At 42.2% G+C, this 18,243-nt stretch overlaps 1 protein-coding gene across 1 annotated transcript in view; it reads left to right on the top strand.

Annotated features, from left to right (window-relative positions):
- Nucleotides 1–4,360: 4,360 nt before the first annotated feature.
- FAM172A (family with sequence similarity 172 member A) overlaps nucleotides 4,361–18,243 on the top strand; it is a 202,224-nt gene continuing 188,341 nt past the window's right edge. Inside the window, exons 1-3 of the mRNA XM_032676697.1 lie at nucleotides 4,361–4,411; nucleotides 15,423–15,496; nucleotides 16,074–16,168. Coding sequence (XP_032532588.1) covers nucleotides 16,075–16,168 — 94 coding nt within the window. The 5' untranslated portion in view covers nucleotides 4,361–4,411; nucleotides 15,423–15,496; nucleotide 16,074. The remainder of the gene's footprint in view (nucleotides 4,412–15,422; nucleotides 15,497–16,073; nucleotides 16,169–18,243) is intronic.

Here is an 18,243-nt window from a genome sequence, read left to right as displayed (position 1 = left end):
TCACTGCCCTTTTGATTTTTCCTCCCTCTGACTCCTCCAATAATGAAGGGGCAATATGGAGAAATATAACTAAAAATAAAAATTTACTAAAGGAAATAGCCATAACTGCAAAGATACAGAGGAAGACAGTTTAAACCAAAAAAAAAGGCAAAAAGTGTTACCTGGTCATCCCCCCACCCGCCCCCAGGACAAAGACAAAACGGCAGAGAAAGTTCTCCATTCCCTCCCCCCCAAACCACGTCGTCAGGAAAAAAAAAACAAAGAAAAACAACGTGGCAAACGGTTGTCCTAAGGAGAACAGCAAAACGGTACCAGATTACAGGCTCTCGCTCGGACAGCAAAGGGCAAAAGGTAACGGCGCTGATACACGACAGCGGCTGGCAAAAAGTGCTTAGCAATAAAAAACACCTCAAAGAGGCTTGTAGCTGGGGGGGGGGAGGGAATTGCGAACGGCTGGGGCGGCCCCTCTACTCTCTTGGTTGGCGGCAGCAGCAGTGGCAGTGACAGTGGCAGTGACAGTGGCAGTGACAGTGACAGTGACAGTGGCAGTGACTAGTGATGGTTGAGCAGCGACTCCCGCCCCTGACAGCGGCTGAGGCGGGGGGTCCCGAGCAGGGCTTTCACGCTGCTGTGGCAGCACCGGTGGTGGTGTCAGCAGTCTTTGTCGCCTCCCGTGACAAGGTGCAGTCCTGGACACAGCCACGTCTCCCGGGGGCCGGAGAAACGGCAATGGTGGCACTTCCGCTTCCGCCCTGTGGCTTGAGAAGGGGGCCCACCTATTCTAGGTCCTGCACTCCGGCCACAACAACTCCCTGCAGAACTACAGGCTGGGGACAGAGTGCCTGGACAGTGGCCAGGTAAAAAGGGACCTGAGGGTACTGTTTGCCAGTGGCTGAACATGAGCCAGCAGTGTGCCCAAGTGGCCAAGAAGGCCAATGGCATCCTGGCCTGTATCAGGAACAGTGTGGCCAGCAGGACCAGGGAAGTGATTCTTCCCCTGTACTTGGCACTAGTTAGGCTACATCTCGAGCACTGTGTCCAGTTCTGGGCCCCTCAGTTTAGGAAGGACATTGAGGTGTTAGGATGTGTCTAAAGAAGGACAATGAGGCTGTTGAAGGATCTGGAGCACAGGTCCTATGAAAAACGGCTGACGGAGCTGGGGTTGTTTAGCCTGGAGGAGGCTCAGGGGTGACCTTATCACTCTTTACAACTACCTGAAAGGAGGGTGTAGCGAGGTGGGGGTCAGATTTTTCTCCCAGGCAACTACTGACAGGATGAGAGGGTACAGTCTTAAATTGCTCCAGGGGAGCTTTAGATTGGAATTAGGAAGTTCTACACAGAAAGAGTAATTGGGCATTGGAATGGGCTCCCCAGGGAGGTGGTGAAGTCACTGTCCCTGGGAAGTGTTTAAGAAAAGACTGGATGTGGTACTTAGTGCCATGGTCTAGTTGACAAGGTGGGTGTGTCACAGGTTGGACTCAATGATCTCAGAGGTCTTTTCCAGCCTAGTTGATTCTGTGATTCTGTGATCTCTGATTCCCTTCTACAACTCGGCAAGGAAAAACCAGTTCTGCCTCCCGTGCTTAAAGAGACAGGCCATTAAAAATGAGGAAACGGGATAGATACATAATTGGTCGCAACCGCCTAATGCTAAACCCCACCTCATTTTCCTATAACTAGGACATTCCTACCCTTCCTACAGTCTCAGAGGCCACCTAGATTTGAAAGACAGTGTAACAAATGCTGAATCCACCCATCACTTGGTCTGTACCCTCTTACGGACTCTGACACATTGGCTGTCATTAACAACATGCAGTCCAAGACAGTTTTAGTTACATGACCATGTACTCTTTTTGCAGAGGAGTGTTATTTCATAAACCACATTCTTTTCTCTACATTTTTTGAAATGCAGCTCCATTTACCAGACATGGGTAAAGTCCTAGTTTTTGAAGATATTTTATGAAACTAATTTCTACTTCAAGTCTTTCAAACTTGGCTTCACTTAACGCACGTAAGTAAATAATGTTTTTGCTTAAATTGTGAACTGAAATTAAGTAAAAGCAGTTTTAGTAATCTTGGATGCACAATTGAAAATAATAAAGACCTGCCTTTTAACACATCTGACATTCTTCAGCACCTTGTGAAGGCAAAGTTTCCATCTATTTCAGATGTAACTATTCAGACTTCATATTTCTGAAAACTGAATTGAAGAACTTTGCTGGACATTCATAGAATCACAGAATCATAACATGGTTTGGGTTGGAGGGGATCCTAAAGATGATCTCATTTCAATTCCTCTGCCATGGGCAGGGAACCTTCCACTAGACCAGGTTGCTCAAAGCCTTGTCCAATCTGGCCATTCAACGAGCATGCATATGAGTATTTTTGCAAGTATTAGCCTATTATTGGCATTATTGTAGATCACAGAAGCCTATAAAGACAACAGAACTCCACAGTTCTGCATGCAAACAGAAGATAAAAGCCCAACTTCCACCAAAAGGCTATTTACCACACACTACCTCTGGTTCCTCTTCTCTGCTGATATTTGGAATTTTGGGGTCAGTCCTCTAATGAGACTTAGAGACTTCCCCTTTCAAACTGCTACCTTTGTAAGGTAACAGGAAGAACTTCAAATCTATAGTCAATAATTCTTTGTGGGTCAAGCATCTCCAAAAACACTATATCCTCACCTCTTGTTTTGATAAACTCTCCCTCCTTGAATCCTTCTGTGGACCTGTAATTACAAAGGGCTGTATCAAGATCACAGACACAGCACTTTTTAGCTGTACTGCTCACACAAGCTGTCATTAAACTTTTTCAGACTCCTACATTCTACTGGTTTATTTTTGTTGTTGTTTGGTGTTTGGGTTTGGGTTTTCTTTTTTGGGTAGGGGGGTTTGATGGGTATTGCAAGAGATGGAGAATGATAGTGAACCAAATTAAGACCCCAGCAAAAAACACTGACTACTTTTAACATAAGTCAGTCCTAACCAGGTTCACTTTGCAACTTAACAGTACCTGCAAAGAGAGATGGCATGACCTTGAAATAAGAGGATAGGACTGCTTACGTCAATACAGTATCAAAAAATGTTCATAAAATGATTCCTAACCCTGACTTCTCTGCTACAGATAATAGAGCTGATAGGCTAGACCATAATCATAGCATTGTTGTATGGCATCCCAAATGTCTCATCAAAAGACAGACATCTAAGCGCTACTTTTTTCTAACATGGGAAATACAGGGAAAATAGTCTCAATACAAGAGGCTTAAAATAATCAAACATAAGTTCTAAAATGTAAACAGACTAGTTCTCTCTCACCTTCTGCATTGGAGAATAAAACTATTTCACTTATTCCTTCCTTAGGTTTTGCAGAAGACACTGAACAAGTTGCCCAGAGGTGGTAGATGTCCCATCCCTGAAAACATTCAAGGTCAGGCCGAATGGGTCTCTGAGCAACTTGATCTGTTCGAAGATGTCCCTGCTTGTTGCAGGCCTTTAAAGGTCCCTTCCTACCCAAACTATTGTATGAAATCCATTGAGAGCAAAAGTACATGATTGCTGCTTTGGGTCATAGTGGAGAGAACAGCTGACAGCAACAATGATGAAAAACGTTTCTCCCATGTAGGCCTGTCCATGGCTCTAGTTTACTGGATTTGGCCATTAGTCATGACTGGGAACTAAGAGGGGATGAGACGTTTCAGTTGCACACATGGTACGTGGCATATTTCAGTTATCCTTGGGACAGGAACATCTCACAACCATCCTGTGCAGACCAAACCATGAGAAGTCTGGAAAGCTCTTCAAGAGAGCATCCTTGAAATGAAACTCAAGGTATTTCTTTCTGTGACAGTGCAAAGGTGTTGGGACTGCTTGTGGTGGTCGGTGTTTTACTGTGGGCCAGTGCAAGACAGTTCTCATCTATTTCTGAAAAAGACTGAAACATCCGACATGAAAAATTATATTGAAAGTCTTTTCTATTTCCACATTCCTGAGTGATCAAAACGGAGAGCTCGGAGTAGAAGCGCCACTTTCCCCGTGAGATCCACCAGCACCCAAGCAACCGGCCCAGGTCTCGATGCCGGCACCCGCCCGGTCTGTGTCGGCGCTGCCAGGAGCTCGCCGCTTCTCTCGAGGCTTTATTCCAACAGAACTACTCAAAAACGCTTCCCAGGAGAGCCCCGTTGTGTGGGCAGCGCCCCGACGACCGCGGTCGGCCCGCCGCACTTGGGGCCCGGGCCCGGGCCGGGGGCGGCGGGACCGCTCCGCTTCCGGGTTCCCCGCCGCGCCCGCAGGCGTGACGTCACCGCGCGCGGACCCCGGAAGTAGCGGCAGCGGGGGGCGGGCGGCGCCGCGCGCGGCGCTGGGCCCGGAGCGGCCGCGCGCGCCCCTCCCGCCGGCCACGGGCGCAGGTACGTGCGGGCCCCGCAGCGCCGGGACGGGCGGCGGCGGGAGGGGGCGGCCGCCCGGCCTTCGACCCGCCAGCGGCGCCGCGGCGGGGGAGTTGGGGCGGTGGCGCCCGGTCGCCTCTCGCTAGCCCTGCCCAGGGACCAGGCCCCTGGGCCTCCGGTATGCGCGGCGTCAAGCCCGGAGCGGCGGCCGGGCCGGAGCGGGGCGGTGGCGGCTGCCTGTGGCCGGGCTCCGGAGAGCCGCAGGAGCGGGTGTGGAGGAGTAAGTAGCCGGGAGTGAGGAGTATCCAGGTGCCCATATCAGTGCATGGGCAACACGGCCGCAGTGTCACCGCCCAGGACGGGCCCTACAGGCTCCGACTGTCACCGCGCTCTGCCCGCCGTTGCTCCACGTGTTGGCACCTTCTCGACTGCTTCCCAGTGTCACGGGTGCCGCATGAACCAGAAACAGGGAATAACAGTTACCGTTTCTAGTTTTCTAAATAATCTAAAGCTTTTGTTCTTCGGAATGTATTCTCACAGTCATTGCTGCAGTTTTTGGTGCTTCCAGCTGCTTTTGGGAAACAAGACTTGGCAGTTTTCTCTGGTACCTAACCCGAGGTTCCTGTACAGTCATAAATGAGAAAAGGTCACTGCTTGACTCCTGACTTTTTATATCTGGGCTTGAGTAGTAATTTTTGTCTCCTAATTTTGCTTTCCTGATCAGATGGGATTGAAAACTTTTTTGGACTTAAGTTTCTTGTAGTTGTCCTGGCAGTTTAAAAAACTGCGTGAAATATTTGTCATTTCTGAATTGTACAGATATAGGCAAATAATTTTCCAGTTTAAATTGTTAATTTTATATGTTTTTGGTTTGTCAATGAGATAACTCAAAATCTGTAGTTCTAAACCAGGAGATGCTAGGCATCTATAGTTCCTTTTCAGAACTCGCTCACTTTGCTTTTTAAAGAATTGTTGCCTTCTTTTGAGAGAGAATGAACCACTTTTTTTCCCAGATAGCTAACTTTTAACTGTGGTGTTACATGACCCAAACTGCTCCGAACCATGTAAGCCAGCTTGTCAAGTCTTCACGAATTGTATCTTCCACTTTACACTATTTCTGCATGAAGTTTTTGCTAGGGTAGTAAGTTTGAGTGAGCAGGTCACAGGACAATACTATAATTGACAAAAGAAGTATTATAAAATTGACAGCAATTATAAAGCTAACTGGATGTCTTTGATCTTAACAGTGCAGTGATTTGGTGACAGTAAAGAGTGGGGTGTTGACAATATTTGCCTTTAAAGAAGCATAGTACCAGTAGTACAGCAAAAAGGTGTTCTTTTAGTAATTGCTTGTATTTTCTTGGAATCCTTAATTGAGACTGTGGGTTAAAGAGGGTGGCAGCATGTTACGCTACCAGTGGCAGAGCAGCCTTATGATAGCATATTGGTTAAATGTAGGAAAAAGTGAAAGAGCTCTTGTGTAGGGAAAACTAAAATCTTAACAATTGGAGATACTCAGCAGCTTGGGGTGTGTCACAGAATGCTACTAGTGTTAAAATACATCATGTCTTTGTATGGTTCTCTGGATTTGGAATTGAACAGATTTGGTCTTTTGAGTGTTTCAGGTATTATTACACTTTCTTTCAAAAAAAAAAAAAAAGAGTACTGATCTTCCCATGGAAAGCTCCAGATAGAGCCTCCAGGTGATGGGTGTTTCTGTGGCTGAAGCCACTACCAGTACTTACTGCCTGCCTGTCTGCTGGAGATCTGATATGCCTGCCACCCTTGATGTCAGTCTGGGCACTCTCCAGCCCACCTCTGTCAAAACATGGTGGGTTAAGACAGATGCAATATTTATTGTGTTCAAGTTGACCTGACTTTTTGTCTGAAATAGGTTTTAGCAGATATGGGTAGGCATAGGAATAAGATGAAAACTTCCAGCAGGCCAACAGTACAGAGCAGCTGGAGGTGGACAAGGGCATCATCATTTCAGAAGCACAGCGCACACTCAGAGTGCTTTCTGCCTTAGTGAAATGCCTTTAATTATTGGAGTTTTCTCACCAGTGCCTGGATTTTGTCTGTTTTCTTGAGATGGCCTTCTCAGTGATTGTAGCCAATTATGGCTATATTTAAATCCGCAAGTTGACTTGACCATGGTCTTTACTGAATTGCCTTTTATGTTCGAGTTAGCAAACGTTTGGGAGAGCTTCTCCTTATAATTACTCAGTGGGGATTTATCTTTTAAACTCCCTTCTTTTAAGTTCACAACCTTATTTTTTTTCCCCCTGAAGACTCAGCACTGACTTTGGAGGTTTTGCCCATTCCAGGCTCTATAGAAAAAGTTCTGAATACAACTCTGTTGCTGGTACTTTGAATTTGACCCACTGTTCCTTTGGGGAGCAATGTGCTGTTGTGACTGAGGAGTTTTTTAGATTTACAATAGATTACTGGAATTCTTTGAAGTAAAGCATACATTCAAAGAATGAATGGATATCTTTTTTTAAATTTTTTTCCACTCGCTTACTGAAACAAGTTGCTTAACAGTGGGCATGAAAACATCCTCTTAAAAAACTTAATGCTGCCCTATTAATTTTTCGCTGCCTTAGAAGGATTTTTTTTCTCTCTATAAGTCTAATTGTACAGATATCTACTTAACCTGTAGATCAGTTTCACAGATTTGCACTGAGTGGAATTTCACAATTCCACTTTACAATTTAATGGATTAAAAAGGGTTATTTTTCATGGTTATTTTTCAGTGTTTTATGTGCTGTAGGTAGAATGTGCATTGAAAGGAATGCTTTTGAAAGGAAGGCTCTGGAGTGAGGACTTTGAGAACTTAATGTTTAACTACTCACAGCATTCCTTACACTGTTCTTGTAATGTGACTGAGTTTCATTGGAAGGTGAAAAGACGGAGCTTACCGTCAGATACTTATTAGTACCAGTTTTGGTAATGATTTTTGTTTGATAGCTGACCGCTTGTAGGAATTAGACTGGGACCACAAGTTGCCTCCAGCTACAGACTCACTGTCAGGAGTGCCATTGTGAGTAGTAGTGATAGGACAAGAGTAATGGTTCTAAACTGAAAGAAGACATGTTTAGATTAGATATTAGGAAAAAATTTTTTTACAGTGAAGATGCTAAGACATGAGATTAGGTTGATCAGAGAAGCTATGAGTGCTCCATCCCTGGAAGTGGAAGGCTAGGCTGGATGGTGTTTTTGGCAGACTGGTGTAGTGGAAGGTGTTGCTGTCCATGGCAGGGGCATTGGACTAGATGAACTTTAACCTCCCTCAAAACCCAAATGGTTCTGTAAGAAATGATGTGGGCCTGGAGGGGGTTAGTGGAGAACCTAGAAACAGGAGAAGGGCTGAAAGTGTTGTATCATATGGACTTCAGCAAATCTGCAGCCTGAGTCATCTTGTACTTGAACTGACTGTGATGAAACCTCTCTACCAGTTTCCTGAGAAATCTGCACCGTTAATGAGTTAATTAGTAATGATACTGCTGGTGAGGATGATGTCCTGCTCTGTGGTTTAGTGAAGTCTTTGTATAACTGCTTTTATTCTTGTTACACTGTCCTGGAGGGTATCTGCCTCCAGCTTGGTGAAACCTCTCTGGTACTGCAGTTTGTATTCTATTGAGTGTGTATCCTAAGGAGAAAGATAAACTCTGCACAGCTCATCAGGCTAATTTTAGGTGTTTCTGCTACTGTGGTTTCTGTGCATTTCCAGGTTCCCGTTGGCCAACAGAAATTGAAGGGGACCAATTCTGTGCCAAGTTTGCTGTATACACATTTGAGTATTCTAGGTATTGATTTTTAATACTTAGGTGAAATAAGTATTGTCTTAGCAACATAGTATTAGCTGAATAATATTTAGTGTGTGGTTAATTTAGGAAACTCTTCTGTCAGCAGACAGAGTTTATTCTCAGTGTCATGGTTTAACACCGGTTGGCAACTAAGTACCGTGCAGCTGATTGCTCACTCCCTTCCACTTTCCCCCTGCCTCAGTGGGATGGGGAGTCAATCAGAAAAAAAAAAATGTCCAACTTGTGGGTTGAGATAAGAACAGTTTGATAATTGAAAGAAAGCAACATATAATAATACTAATGATAATAATAATTTTAATGAAGAGAGAGAGAGAAATGAAACTCAAGACAGACAAGTGATGCTCAGTACAACTGCTTACCACCTGCTACCAATACCCAGCCTGTGCTTTAACAACCATCAACTCCTCTTCTAGGTAGCTCCCCCAGAAGAGGACATATGCTGGACATGATGTTCTAGAGTATAGAATGTCACTTAGGCCAGTTTGGGTCAGCTTTCCTGACCGTGCTCCCTTCCACCATTTTGAGCAGCTCCTTGCTAACAGAGCGTCAGATACAGGAAAGCTCTGGGCTTAGAGCGAGCACTACTTAAGTGCAACCAAACCATCAGTGTGTTATCAACATTGTTCTCGTTCTGAATCCAAACCACAGCACTGTACCAGCTACACTAAATCTAACCCAGCTGGAATGAGGACACTCAGGCAGGCAAATGAAAGAAAATTTTATTTATTGCATGTCTAGAAAGAGGGATGATGGTTAAAAGAAGAATTAGCTGTATACATTGTCAATTGTACTGCACATGTTGACTGGAAGCAGGTTCATACCTGAAGCACTAGTAATACTGAATGTTAATGTTTATGTTTCTTGGTGCATGTGCATTTAAAGTCAGACCCATCATATTTTTGTTCAAGTTTTTGCAATTTTTAATGTAGTTTATTATCAGTTGGTAATAAGGAAGTTTTCTGTTCACTGTCAATTTCAACTCAAAGTTTAAACTAAATTTTTTTTTTGATAGGGACATACTGAAAAATGTTTTTGCTTGTATTGAAAATATTCTTGATTACTCTTAAGTACCCTTAGGCATCTCTAAGATGTAGATAAGAAATATGAAATTTAATGGGAAGATAGCTTTGGAAATTGTGAACGATTTCCGAAGACAGCTAGTCTGGATTTGTCTAAATTACAAGCTTCTTAAAGTTGCCATTTTCCATTTGAAATTAAATCTTTTAAGATAGTTATTTTGAATTCTCTGAAGATTTCAGCTACAATGTACATACTATACTGACCGATTGAGCTGTCTTCACCATGTCAGCTTTATGCAGTGTCAGTGATGAAAGCTCCTGGTGGGATATGGGAAAAATGTGTTCTCCAGTTTCTTGTTACCCCTTAACTGAAGTATATTTTGGCTTAGGAACAGGCATAATGGACCTCATTCTTGTTTTGTTTTAGGTGCATGAAGAGAGTTAGGTGGTTTATTGTACTTTGGAGCTGTTTTTTACTTCGGTGTCTTGGTTTCTGGAGTAGTAACTGCTTGTTGAGAAGACGAACAGGGTAGTTCTGGTTGATCATGTTGTCAGTGTGCCAGGTGCTCTTCAAGTTGTCTTGAATGTTGTGTTGAAGACCAAACCCAACAAATAATGTAGTGGTTATAGTTTCTTTTGAAGTTTCTGCGAACCAGGCTTTATAAAGCCTTGAAATGCACATTTGAGTGGCTGTCATATTTTTGTGCAGCGTGATTAGCATTTTTCATGGCTGGGCTTTGCGAACGAAGATTAAGGAAGGCTCTATCCACATTTGTTACAAGCACGCTGGTGGCTAATAAGGCCATATGAGATAGACATATCCGATTGCAAAAGGCACAACAGAAAGACTCCTCAGGTGGTATATTCTGCAAGACACGATTCTTTCTGCGTTGTCTTTTCTCCTCAAGAGTGATCCTGCGTGCTTTCTCAAAAGCATCAGCAGCGTTATAGATGGTGTGTCTCCAGGCCTCCTGATTGGAGGCCGGAGTAGACCAGTTATGTTGATCAATGTGACCAAGACTGAGATGTTGTTTCAGGGAGTCCTTGAATCTTCTCTTCGGGGCTCCTCTCTTGCGATTAGCATACAATACATGCAAATCTCAGTCTCCTTGTTTAACTGAAGAAGATGCTAAATCATGTTCTTGCTTTGCATTCTTCCTTCTTGTCTTAGGCACAATATACAACCAATCTTGAAAGCATCTAGTTTTTTTTCTAACAAATGGGCATGTCATTCCTCTTGCAGAACATGTTTGTTACAATCCCATCTCAAGAAATAAGATGTTAAGTGGACTACATTTAAATAAAAGCAAGCACCACAATCAAAAAGAAAATTGGAAGTATTTTCAAAGGAGATATGTTAACAGGAAGTCTTGGTAGGAAAAGAACCATTATATAAAGGCATTATTAAAATTTAGTGAAATGAGGGATAAATAGGTGTGCTCACGCACCCAGTCTTCATCTGTCTTGAATAATGGTCCTTGTACTCAAAGAATATCTCCCCACTGAAGCATATGATTCAATCTTATGAAATAAAATCTGAATGAAAAGAGAATTGTGTCTCTGTATGTTGATAACTCCTGTGCTGCAGCAGTGTGTTAACATAGCTGGCAACCTCCAAGCCAAGGAGAAACATCTCAGAGCAAGCACAACCATCAAAATCAACAAAGCTGCTATAAATGCAAACTTGGGTATGATACGTGCTAATCAGTAAATCAGATTTTTTTTGAGTTTTTTTTAGATTTTATTTTAAATATTTTTATTTTGGAATAGCAGAGTTTGAAATTTGGAAATATAAACTATTTCCTACCCCAGTGACCACTTACTGAGTCCTCCTTTTGCTTTTTCTTGGCCATATTGACAAATCAGGCTAAAAAGTTTTCAGGCAGCAGCTGTGTCCCTGTTCTGTCACCTTGGTTGTACCAGGTAATGAACCAAATATGAGAATTGATAAGTTAAAAGTATACTTTTAACAAAAAAACTAAAACAAAAGGGGGGGTGAGGGGAAAGAAAGAAAGGAAGGTAATTTTAACTCAGATTGGGTCCCCATTTTGGTTTAACTCGGATACGATTCCCTGAACTGGTTCGCCATGCATTGCGACAAACAGTTCTGTTAGCTGAAGGGACACAGCATGGGTAGGGGGTGGGACCGCTAAAGTTGTTTTGCAAAGATGTGTTTGGGAATATGTCCTTTGATTCTAAGACCTGGGGGCAGGAATGGTATTTGTTCTGTGTTAGTTCTCTATGAAACAGTGGGGTACTTGTTATCTGTCTGGATGAAGTTGAATATAGCATTCCCTTTGCTTGGATTTAACATTTCTCAGTGTAAGAAATTGTCCTCAATTTTTAGAAACTTTGAGCACGTTCTGATAATGGCAGCATGAAAACTCCAGGTTATTTCACTTAGTGTTTTGTCCACTGTGATAATGAAACCTTTATTTCCAAAAAGAAGCAATAGATGCTTAACCACCTTGCTGTGTGAGATTTTGTATCTGTAGCAAACCCTGGCTAGTATCCTGACTTGTACTTTCTTTATTAAGACATGATTTTCTGTTGTCAGTGAGTCAGAAACAGACAGTGACTTTTTTGGCACACAGTACCATTTGTTCTTCATTGTTTCTCCATTGTTTCTATTTCTAAATAGGTTATATCTCTTGAATTCTAGCATTACATTCAAGTGAATCATCCCACCAACTTCAGTAATATCAAGTAGGTTGAATGTACATTCCTGCAGAAGAGCTGTAAGTTCTTCTTCATTATCTTCTGAACATAATTCTCTGGGCAATTAAAGATTTTTTTTAAATTTTTGTCTTTTCATTCTTTATTCTGTTAGTTTTATTTTCCTTGTCTTTCTTTCTGATGACTGTTTTAAGTAGTCATAAAAATTAGGATAACTCCCTAAGGAATAACTGTGAGAGGACTACACAAAAATAACCAGAAACTTGAATTTTTACCTATGTGAGGTAGTTGGTTGAAGGAGGAGGGGAGGAATAGAAATATGTTGAGATGGGAAGTCCAGTTCTTTAAGGATATCAACCTATACCTGCATTTTCTTGTGATGAAAGATAAAACTATTACCTGGTTTGTTTCAGACAGATGCTGAATTTTTCAAAGCTAGTAGTACATTCCTTTTGAGAAGCTGAGATTTTGCCTACCTAGTGATGTCCAGAGGAAACATTTTTAAGAACAAAGTTCAGAAAATTCCAGAGAATCATGATTTTTAGAGATTGCTACTGACAGGAATACCAAGAAAGTTTACCATTCCCACACAAATAAAGCAATCTAGCTTTCTAGAAAAGAGGCATGGTGCAGATAATATAGTATTTTTTCTTTGATTGTTCTTAATTGCATTTATTTGCTGTTCTGGGACAGGAGATAAATAAATTTTAAGTTTTGCTTTATGGCAAATGGTGGTAGATATACTTCCCCATGAGAAATTTGCTGGAGGTGGTCCAATGTGAGAGTGGGGCCTACAGAAATTGTAGAATAACCCTTGTTGCACATCTTCAAACTTTGACAAGTGCTGAAGCAGCTTGTTCTGGTAACACCTTTTTCAGTTGTTCTCCAGAGGTATAGATAGATCTATATTGTCGCGAACACACAGTCATATGATGTCCCTGTGTTTTGGATAAGAAACAAGATAGTTTGTAAAGTCTACTTTTGGGTCAGGTATCAATTTCAGTTTTAGTATGTGAGAATCTCAAGTGATTCTACCTGTACAAGACATGCTGTGCTCTTTTTGTTGTTTGGACATGCCTGCCAGCACCACAGAACAGCTGACTCTGCTTGTTCCACCACAGGACTGTGGTTAGAGTGACCAGTGGCAGTGGACAACAGGGGGTGTGGTCTAAGGAAAGCGCTCAAGGGCTTTGTTATTTCCATACTTGTTCTGTAATGGCAGGATGAATGAAACCAGAGGACTGGGGCAGTGTGGACAAGAGGAAGTTGAGAACAAGGAGTTGAGTTTGCAGTGTCTCTGCGAAAGCTCTTGGAATGAAGGGATGAATGAGGACAGCTTGGGGAGGGAGTGGGATGGCACTAGAAGCTCTCAGGGTCAAATGAGGTCAAGTGAAACTAGACGCTTGTGAAGGAAATAGGAGAGGATGATTGAGAGGCACTAAAGTATGGGGGAGGAGAACTGAGACTGGGAGAAACATTGGGGTCGTACTTAAAGCTCAAGGGAGGAAGGTTAGACAAAATACTGAACTGTTCCTTAAGTGAGCACCGTCATTCAGTGCACTGACAAAGGCAGAAGTGCAGTCGAAGAAACCCAGATGTGATTATACCTTCTATATTGGGTTTGTGTGTCAAGGTTTTGGGGGCTGCAGGTGTGGCTTCTGTGAGAAGCTGGCAGAAGCTTCCTATGTGTCCAGTAGAACCAGTGCCAGCCAGATCCAAGCTTGACCCTGCTGCTGGCCAAGGCTGTACCCTTATAACCCATGAATGTTCACGGTGGAGCAGGAGAGTGCCCAAAGGAGGCTGTGATACTGAGGGAAGCCTGCACTGAAAGAGGCTTCTGGCAGCACCTGTGGAGAGAGAAGCCCCTGCTGGAGCAGGTTTGCTGGCAGGACTTGTGACCCTGTGGGGGACCCACAGGGGAGCAGTCTGTTCGTGAAGGAGTGCATCCCATTGAAGGGACCCATGCTCGAGCAGTTCATGAAGAACTGCAGTCTGTGGGAAGGACCTGTGTTTGAGAAGTTTGTGAAGCACTGTCTCCCGTGGGGATCACCCCATGCTAGTGCAAGAAGGTGAGAAGTCCTTTCCCGGAGCAGAAAGGAGTGGCAGAAACAGCGAATCTTGAACTAACCACAGGCCCCATTCCCCGTTTCCCTGCACTGCTGGGAGAAGGAGGTAGGGAATTTGGGAGAGAAGTTGAACCTGGGGAGAATGGAAGGGTTGAGGGAAAGTGTTTTAAGATTTCGTTGTATTTCTAAATATCCTACTCTGACTTCTGATTGGCAGTATATTAAATTAATCTCCCCAGATTGAGTCTCTTTTGCCCATGACTGTAATTGTTGAGTGATTTCTCCCTGTACTTTAGTGTCGAGTCTTTAGTTATATTTCCTCTCCTTTGTCCATTCAAGGAGGGTAGCGATACAGTAGTTGTGGTGAGTACCTGGGATCCGTCCAGGGTCAGCTCACCACATCTTTGTTTTGTTAAGGTCATGGATGATACCAATGGCATAGAAAGTACATTTATTAATTTTACAGAGAGTACCAGGCTGGGAGGTGATTTATGTTCTGTGAAGAATAAATTTACAATTTAAAATGACTTAGAAAAATTAAAGAAATAACGTAAAAGGGATAATGCCATTTAGGATAAAAAATGAAAAGTACTGTGCTTTGATTAAATCCTTCTCTATATAAATACAAAATAGCATAATTACAGAAAAAGGAATCCCAAATTTTTAGGTGAATCTTAACCTGCGTCAGTAGCGCTGTGCAGTTGCAATAAAGATAATCATTCTCCTGGGGTATATGGTTAGAAGAGACATATTTCACCTGTCACATAATTCCACTCCACTTTATTTGGTCTTCATCTATTTTGTGCATTAGATGTAAGAAATGGTTTGAGCACATGGGAGAATCTTCCAGGGCAAAGTAACAGAAGAATGTTCAGAAGTCTGGAAGAAAATGTGTCAGTGTGGACAGGTGGAAAAAGTAGTTTGCTCAGACTAGAACAGACCAAGAAAGATGTGGAAGCGGTCTCCGGGTGTGGGAAGAGATGTTACAGAGTGAAAGGGCATAAACTTTGTATTGTGTTGGAAAGTAAAGGGCTGTGGCAGAACTTCTGGGAAGGGTAGTTTGACATTGGATTTGATTTCTGTTTATGGCCAAAATACTCATAATGGCAACCAGGGTTGTTTTGCTGTCAGTAATACTGGGGGATGTGGTTTCTCTGTAGTTGCTGGAGAGAGTGCTCTAATGGGTTCCCTTGCACAGAGAGGAGGACATCAGCTTTGATGTGGGAGGCTTCCCCTTCCTTGCCTTCCATTCCTCAGGGCTGTCAACCACAGCTGAGGGAAGCTGAGCAAAAGGCAGGAGGTCTGACAGTGTGGATATCCACTAGGACACTAAATGAGGTTCAGGGGTCAATTTTGCTAATAAATTGCATTTATCTTTAGGAAGGTTGTGAAGTATTCATCATGGGGTTTTGTATAGTTGTTTTTTTGTTTTTTTTTTAAGAATTTAGCCAAGACCACACTGGGCAGAAACTTAGATATAGATGACACTACCTTGGAGAAGTAGGAGAGAGTAAAGTAACCCGTTTCCTCTTTATTTTCTCCACATTGGTTTTTATGAGACTAGAGTTTGGTGCACAAGTGATATTGATATTTTCTGATACCTGTTGATTTGGCATTGTTTTAGTATTGTGTCTTTGCATAAGGAAGGCCGCATATTAAGTGTATGCTATCGTGTATGGAAACATATTATATAAGATTTTATTCATCTGCAGGGGGATTTTAACCAGCTTGAAGATGTTTAAGTATGCTCAAAATTTTGAGTAGTTGTCAATAGAATGAGTAATATCACGTGTTGTCAGCCTTCACAAATTTGTCATGGCTGTGGCCCTGATGGTTTTGACAGTTTCATGATGATAAATTTTGGCTGTTTTATGCAAATTGAATCAGAAAGGAATTCCTTAGAACACAAAACTGAAACCCCTGAGACCATGAGCTCTTAATTCTTGCTCAACCACATACTGCTCATAATGATTTCTCACATCTCGTATTATAAGCTGTTCATTGCTATTGTGGGAGGTAACTAACATGTAAATATATACACATGCACTTTCTGCATATTCATTTGTTGTGTACTTTTGATTTATCTTCACAGAATGGCGGGGTGGTTGAGATTGGCAGGGACCTCTAGAAGTGTCCAACACCAGTGCTCAGTATTACCTACAGCAGATTACTTTGTGGCAACATTCAGTAAGTTTTGAGTATCTCCAAGGACAGAGACTGTATCCTCTCTGGGACCTGTTCCAGTGTTTGACCCCCCTCTTGGAGTAAGGAAGTTTTTCCTTAAGTTCAGATGTCCAGTTTGTGCCTGTTGTATGTTATCTTATCAATGAACAGAAATAGGAAGACTGACTCAAGGTCTTTCTTCCCCTCAGGCATTTAATATAATGATAAGACTCCTGCCACCATACCCTGAGTCTTCATGATCAATAGTCCCAGTTCTCTCAGCCTCTGCTCAGATGTCAGATGCTCCAAGCCCTTAAATGTCTTTGCAGCCCTTTGCTGGTCTCGCTCCAGTGTATCTGTGTTTGATATGGTTTGAAGCTGGCTCCCTGCCAAATCTCCAAACCTTACCACCAGAGGTCTGTCCCCTCCCCCCCCCCCCAAAACCTCAGGGAGAAGAGGGAGAAAAACAACTAACTAAGAAAACCCGAAACAAGAGAGAGACAGCTAAAGTGATATATATAAATATATTTACACTTATGTTACAATTGAAATATATACAATTTAAAATATATACAATTTCACAAGGGAAAGGGGAAGGGAAAGGGAGCAAAACCAAAATAAAATATACACAATAAATAGCCCGAGATCTAGTAACTAAAGAGTTAGCAAAGAAAATGTCCCACCACTCTCCTTGGGACAACCGAGAGTTGCTCCGGGACGATCACCGGCAACCTCCGCCTCCCAAGGTCGACAAGGCCTTACCAGGCCTCGCTCCCCAACATGGCAGACTCAACAGCAGGGAACCTGCACCTCCAAGCCGCTGGAAGGAAAGAGAACAAAGGCCTCTCCTTCTTTCTTCTTATAGTCAGGCTTACGTAAAAATCGTGGGGAATACTGGGTAAATCTGGACCCTTGGTTACAAACTGGTCACCAAGGAAGGCCTAACCCAAACCACCACAGTGTTGTACGGGGGAGTCCGGAACTAGTGCAGCATTTCAGATGTGTTTCAGCAGTGCAGAGTAGAGAAGGATTGTGTCCCTCAATCTGCAGGCAATACCTTTCCTAAAGCAGCCCAGGATGTAGTTAAAAGGATCTTTTTCACTGATTTCACTATATTAGATAAATAGTCTGGGAAATGTTTCCTGCTTTGTTCTAAATCCTGGATTTTTCCATTTCCAAGTTATATTAGCTTGATACAATATTAATTATATTTTGTGACATTTCAGAAACAGTGATAGAAAAGGTGTATTCATTGGAATGGAGATATTTGCTTCAACTGATTCTTGCTAGATTAAGGAATATTTTTAGACTGAGTAATTTTTAGGTATCAATTTAATTTGGTATTTGCTTTCCATTTCTCATAGTAGTTTCCTTATTCTCATAGTAGTTAAAAAAACCAACTGGTTAAGACATATTTTACCAGACATTTAAAAGCAGTATTTCTCTGCTGTAGTAGTCTTGGTTTTAAAGCACTTGAGTCCTAATTTCAAATAACTTTCCATGTTGAGTTCATGCTGCTTAAGATTTTGGGTTCTTTTAGTTTTGTCTCCAAGGACAGTTTTCTATCTCCTGTCCTTTTCCCATTATTTTATTTTTTTAGGTCTTTTCAGATTTTTTGTGCCACCTTCCAAATTTGTACAAAGTCTGCTAAACTTCATTTACGTCAAGGAAACATATATTTTGTCTAGCACTGCTGATCTTTTACTAACAAGGTTTGGATTTTTGTTGTTGTTTTGTGTGGGTTTTTTGTTTTGTTTTGTTTTTCTGTGAAATTACTTTCCATCTGCTTTCCGCCTTCATATGTACAGTAGAACTTAGTAACAAAACATGGTGAGTCTGAAAGTTTTGGTTTATCTAAGACTTTTTTTCTATTCCTTTTTTGTCCTTCTCCAACACTAAAGATTTTTGCTATTTCGAATTATGTCACATCTTTAAACTCCTGAAACTGAAATGTTTCTTCTGCTTTTATCTGGGAGTAGGATAAAAATGTAAAGAATTGGAGGACTGGCTACATTATTGTGTAGATGCTTGCAACATTTTTTTACTTGTTGTAACTGGTTTTGGTAGTTGATTTAGTACTTTTCTTTGCAAATTCATTT

Source organism: Chiroxiphia lanceolata, chromosome Z (genome assembly GCF_009829145.1).
Source record: "Chiroxiphia lanceolata isolate bChiLan1 chromosome Z, bChiLan1.pri, whole genome shotgun sequence".
Taxonomy (NCBI): Eukaryota; Metazoa; Chordata; class Aves; order Passeriformes; family Pipridae; genus Chiroxiphia; species Chiroxiphia lanceolata.
The sequence above is the reverse complement of the archived record's forward strand: the minus strand, read 5'-3'. Positions and strand labels throughout refer to the sequence as shown.